The sequence below is a fragment of the Microtus ochrogaster genome, chromosome 4 (genome assembly GCF_000317375.1).
Source record: "Microtus ochrogaster isolate Prairie Vole_2 chromosome 4, MicOch1.0, whole genome shotgun sequence".
In the NCBI taxonomy this organism is placed as follows: domain Eukaryota; kingdom Metazoa; phylum Chordata; class Mammalia; order Rodentia; family Cricetidae; genus Microtus; species Microtus ochrogaster.
In genome coordinates, this window is record NC_022011.1 from 15,970,181 (window position 1) to 15,976,306 (window position 6,126).

The 6,126-nt window shown below is 48.2% G+C and overlaps 1 protein-coding gene across 1 annotated transcript in view; it reads right to left on the reverse strand.

Moving 5' to 3' along the window:
• Gabarapl2 (GABA type A receptor associated protein like 2) overlaps window positions 1-4,722 on the reverse strand; it is a 12,979-nt gene extending 8,257 nt beyond the window's left edge. Inside the window, exons 1-3 of the mRNA XM_005345641.2 lie at window positions 4,566-4,722; window positions 4,208-4,263; window positions 2,568-2,740 (exon numbers count right to left, since the gene is read on the reverse strand). Coding sequence (XP_005345698.1) covers window positions 2,568-2,740; window positions 4,208-4,263; window positions 4,566-4,599 — 263 coding nt within the window. The 5' untranslated portion in view covers window positions 4,600-4,722. The remainder of the gene's footprint in view (window positions 1-2,567; window positions 2,741-4,207; window positions 4,264-4,565) is intronic.
• Window positions 4,723-6,126: the final 1,404 nt, after the last annotated feature.

Below are 6,126 nucleotides of genomic sequence, written 5' to 3' on the forward strand. Positions count from 1 at the left end.
CCTGGAACTCCCTTTGTAGACCAGGCTGGCCTCGAACTCACAGAGATCCTCCTGCCTCTGCCTCCCAAGTGCTGGGATCTAAATCCTTTTTATTGTTTAAAAGGGGATCTTTCTACACAGCTCTGGCTAACCTGGAATTCACTGTGTAAACAAGGCTGTCCTTGAACTCAAGAGATCAACCTGTATATGCCACCACCACCTATCAATAAATACATTTTTATATTTTTAATAAAATCCCAAATGAATACAAATTGGCCTGCAGTTAAGTGTAGGGCAAGAAGTCATTAACTTGGACCTTAAGCACTAAGGGCCTTGGTGTTCTCTTTATCCTGAAGAGTCAGGATTTGACGTGTGGACTTCCACTCACTCAGACCTAAAGTCATAACTCTGCTCAAATATAATCTGCTTTAGGGTAGAGTATTACCAGACTAGAAAAGGCAAATGGGATAAATGAAAGCTTGTTTGCTGTTCAGAAAGGACTTGGAGAGAAAATGGCTCTGAAGCAGCCTCTGATGCATGAGAACCACTTTCCACTTTCAACTCAATTTATACTTCAGGGACAACAGGGAGGAAACGGGTAATGAGATCTATCAGCTATTGTAATGGCTAGATGCTATGGAGCCATCAGAGAAACCTTAATGTCAGACATTAGTAACGGGAAGGAGCTGAGATGTGGCTAAGCAGTAGAGCACATGCAAGCAAGACAAGGAACTGGACCACCACCACTCAGACAGTACCAGAGCATCAGCACTAAGGAAAACAAACCCAGTGCCATCGATCCTACTCTGACTTCCCCCCCAGTAAGCCACCGTCTCCAGGCAGGAGAAAAGAAATCACCAAGGTGCTGTACTCAAAGCTCCTCTATTACCTGAAGGGGAGTCAAGAGGGACCCCACAGAAGCCTGGCTTCCTCCCTTGGTAAAGTGCACACCTGACAACACACTACCCAAAAGCCTGTGAAAGAAGGCTAGGTAAGCGGGTCCCAACAATGATAAGACCTCCAGAGCTATAGGTATTAACAGACCAGCAGCACCCAGTGGGCAGGCACTGGCCTTTCTCCTATCTATCTCTTCAGGCAAATACTGGCTTTAGAGAAGCTTCCTGTGTTCTCCTCTACTGCCTCTTACCAGACCCCACAAATAGGTGGTAGAGATAAATAAAGAAGGAATCAGACCTAGAGAACAATAGCCAGAGCTTTTCACCTCTGATAGGTCTAAAATTTGGCTTAGGCCTCTTCTGGCACTAACTTTCTTTTCCTCCTTCTTTCCTTCCTCCCTCCCTTCCACCTTCTTTCCTTTCTTTCTTTCTGAGACAGAAAACCTCACTGCAGGCCTCAGTTCTACTTATGGTTCAAGCCCAGGAAAGTTCTGAACTGTTTTTAAGAATTTCTGAGGAGGGGCTGGAGAGATGGCTCAGTGGTTAAGAACATAGTCTGCTCTTCCAAAGGTCCTGAGTTCAATTCCCGGCAACCACATGGTGGCTCACAACCATCTGTAATGAGGTCTGGTACCCTCAACTGGCCTGCAGACATACACATAGACAGAATATTGTATGCATAATAAATAAATATTTAAAAAAAAAAGAATTTCTGAGGAATGCTGGGCGGTGGTGGCGCACGCCTTTAATCCCAGCACTTGGGAGGCAGAGGCAGGCGGATCTCTGTGAGTTCGAGGCCAGCCTGGTCTACAGAGCTAGTTCCAGGACAGACTCCAAAACCACAGAGAAACCCTGTCTCGAAAAACCAAAAAAAAAAAAAAAAAAAAAAGAATTTCCGAGGATAATTTATTTAGGGTATAAGATATGTTTGTGCATATGTAGAGGCCTGGGGCCGACACTGGGTATCTTAGTCAGTTTCTGAGGGGCTACAACAGGTGCATTTTCAAGTCCAGACCTGGCGGACTCAGTAAAGTGCTTGCTGTGTGAACATGAAGACCTGAGTGTAGATCAGTGAGTTCCAGGTTCAGGGGGAGTCTGTCTCACAATAGATGCTGGACCTTACAACCTCAGTGCCAATAATAGAAGAGGAGAATCAACTCCAAAGTTGTCCTCACTTCCATACAGGCACTGTGCCACCCGCATGCATATATACACACAATTTTTAAGAAGTGAATAAAAAGAAAAACAAGCATTAGTCTATAAAAGTAAATAAACAGGGTGGAGAAACAATTGAGGAAGAACCCAGTGCTGACCTCTGGCTTACACACACAGAGATCCATACATATTACATAAACTCCAGATTCTGTTTTAAGAGAGTGCATACATAATTGTACCCTATGTTTTTTTTTTCCCCTGAAGCTACTGATACACAAATTAAGAGTTTCAATTGGGGCCGATGGTGGTGGCACACACTTTTAATCCCAAGGAGGCAGAGACAGGCAACTCCCTGAATTTGAAACCAGTGTGGTCTAGAAAGTGAATTCTGGGACAGTCAAGACTACACACAGAAACCTGTCTCAAACAAAACAAAGAACTGCAGTCAGAACTCTTAAGCTTTTATACCTCTGAAGGTTTGGGTTTTATAAGCAGCAAATGGATTACTAGGCCAGAATCCCATCACAGCCCTCTCACCTGGACTGTGGGACTGTCTTGTCCACAAACAGGAAGATTGCCTTCTCAGAAGGAAGCTGAATCCTTTTCCTGATGATCCACATGAACTGAGCCACGGTGATGTCAGAAGGAACCAAGTACTTCCTTTTGTCAATGTCAACAATCTGAGAGCCTGAGACTTTTTCCACGATCACCTGGAAAAGTCAAGAGATGTCAGCAGTGGAGGTTGTACTTCAGCAAAAGAGGAGCGCATGCCTGCCATGCACATAGGCCTGACTTGATTCCCAGCACTGTAAACAGATGAGAGGAGAAGGAGGGGGTGGGAAAAGGCACAGAAGTACACATAAGCACAGGACTGAATTACCTAACATACGGCTCTGCCCTCACAGTATGATGAACACAGTGTGGGAAAATGCACAGCACGAGTAGATGCACCTGTGTCTTAGGAAGCCACACTCTGGAGGTCCAGAACTGATCAAAATATTATCTTTAAAGGGTCAGTTGCAGGCCGGGCGATGGTGGCGCACGCCTTTAATCCCAGCACTCGGGAGGCAGAGGCAGGCGGATCTCTGTGAGTTCGAGATCAGCCTGGTCTACAGAGCTAGTGCCAGGACAGGCTCCAAAGCCACAGAGAAACCCTGTCTCGAAAAAACCAAAAAAATAAAAAAATAAAAAAATAAAGGGTCAGTTGCATCTCTCATCTCTGATCTCAGCATCTATAAGAAAAACACAGCTACAAAACTTTCTAACTGACCAACTAAGAGATACTCCTGTCTCTGCCCCCCAAGCGCTGGGATTAAAAGTGCACACCACCACCTCCACCATCTAACTTTCTAACATTTTATCTAGGCAGATGAAATAGTATCTGGCCAGAGTTTCACCTGTAGTCTCTTAAGCCAGAATCCCTGAACAGATCCACACTCCTAAAGAATTAAGATCCCAAGCAACAGTGGAAAGAAGAATGGACAAACTAATGGCAATGCTCTACATACCCAGCCACCCAGGAGCCAAGGTTTTCTTCAGGTCTGTTGCTTCTCTTTAAACAGGCTAACATCTGCCCTCCTAATTCTTTCCTCAAAGGAACTGTTTACAAGCAAAGAGCTACAGCAATAAGACTTTATGTACTTCAAAAATCAATAATGACATCAGAAACCATCTCCCCAACTATGGCAGCAATATAGCATATACTTATTATTGACTAAAGACAAAGGTGGCATTTCAGATTTATTGGTCAAGCAAGGATGGCACAACCAGGGTGAAAAGAAACTACAAGTTAATGGCTCAAAGTTAAAGACGAATGCCCTGAGACTATGGTACCCTATCCAAGACCAAGTGACAGTCTCCGTCCCCCACCATTCCCCAAAGTGGAAGTGACCTGTTGCCCTGTCCTAGAACACGGTTCCTTACATAATTGGCGAGGGAGCCTAGAGGCTGCAAGCAGCTTGCTGCCCTAGATCGGAAGATTCAGCACTGATGCCCCTGAACAGCACCAGCTTCTTGCGCCCCAGGCTTGGGCCGGCCCCTGCTCAGCCGGTCCAATCTCTGGCTCCACTTTGAGACCTTAACTTATCAACTGTTGCATGGCCCAGTGCACCCGCCCGACACCACTCCAAGACTTTAAGGGTGACAGAAGGGTGCGAGGACGGGGAGTCCACACTCACCGGAACCCGGTCGGGGTACTTTGCTCTGATTTTCGCGGATTCCACGCATCTGTGTTCTGCAAGAGAAGTACACCGGACTGATTGTAGCGCCTGCCCGCCTGCCGTCCCCAGTTCCCGGAACCCCATCTTCCTGTCCGCCCTTCGCCGCCCGCAGCCTGTGCGCGGACGCCCCGATCCTCGCCCCCGGGTCCCTGGCCGCGGCCCCCCTCACGGATTTCCAGCAAGATCCGCGGAGGGCTACAGGGGTCCGAGGGAGGCGCCCAGGCTGGCGGGGCCTTGGCGACCCAGCTGACCGGCAGGGTGGCGCGAGTGGGGGAGGGGCCGCGACCCGGAGCCCGGCCAGGCCGACCGCGCTTACCCAGAGAGTGGTCCTCCTTAAACATCCACTTCATGGCGGCGGGAGGCGACGGGGCCGGCTCTCTGAGCCGCGGACGTCGGAGAAGAGACCACAACAACAACAGAGGCGGCGACGGCAGCGACGACTACTCGGCAGGCGGGACTTCCGGCCGTCGGAGCCTGGCAACCACCCGGGGCGGAGCTTCCGGCGCGCCATGTAAATACACCAGGGGCATGAACTTACGTGAGGGGCGGAGCCTAGAAGGAGACTTCCCAAGGGGCTCTCCTGTGAATGGCGGCTGACGTAGGTGGCTGAGCAGTCTGTGAGCGACTGGAATGGGGTCTGGGGATTGTGCGTGACGGACGGGTTATGGCACATAGCTTAGAACGCTTATAAAGGCGCTGGTAGGAGAAATCTGAAGCTTTGGAAAGATATGATTATTAATGTTTGGTCTGGTGACAAGGCGAGAAGCTGAGTATCGAGGGATAACCAGTTCTAAGCACTGTGTGGCGATGCGTACTGGTGACAACCTAGAGTTCTAGCTTAGGCGTTTCCGCACCTAAAATTTGATTTAAACAAATTTCATGTCCCTCGACTCGTGACTACATACTTAAACATTCATAACCATTTATGACCAAGTATCACAGATACGCATTTAGTCAACGGAATATCCCCGACCAAAGAGATCTTTATCGGAAGCTGTCAGAGGCTAAGTGTGCCTGGCGAGCGGAGTATTCCCCTGGTCGTGAGACAACCGAGGCAGTGGAGCGGGCCGTGGGAGTGGCTCGGCAATCACAGCCTGAGCCGCTGGTGTCACCTGCTTAGCCTTAAGCCTTGAGGTTCACCCTTAGCTGAGTGACAGTGGAGTCATCGGAGCGGCCCGCTCTGGGTCACCATCTGCTTATGCGCCGGTGACCATGTAACACGAATATGCAGTTAATTGGGCACCTGAACACGTGCTTGTGATTCTGCTGCATCTGTCAAGCCTGTGTCTGATGCTGTCATCCGTCATTTCCTACAGTTGAAATTCCTGACGGATGCTGTGACTGCAGCTTCATTCTGAAAGTATTTTGTTGCTTTACATTGGAGTCGGGGGTGAGACAGCCCAACAGGAAAAGGTGCTTGCTGCCAAGCCTGAGAACATGAGTTCAAACCCTTGAACGCAAGTGGTGGAAGAAGAGCGGCTACTTCCAAAGGCTATCCTCTGGCCTCAATGTGTGCACCGTGGCATGCCTCTGTACATACACACACCCAAATGCATGAAAAAATATATATTTTTAAAATAAATATATAAATATAATTTGAAAATTCTCAATATTACACTTGGGCATCGATGTGGCACACGGGAATTCTGTTCTGGAAACCGGGAGAAATCCATGAGCCCCCACCCATGCTGTGGCAAAGTTTGTGTTCTCATGGGAAAAGACGAAAAACTAAATGACAGGTGATATTTAGAAAAATAAAGCAGCGGATGACTAGAGCATGGTGCACTGGTGGGATGGAATGATTATTAGACAAATTGCCATACGCTAGTAACACAAAGGGCCCCCTGTGGCTAGAATTAAATAATCTGCTGGGAGGC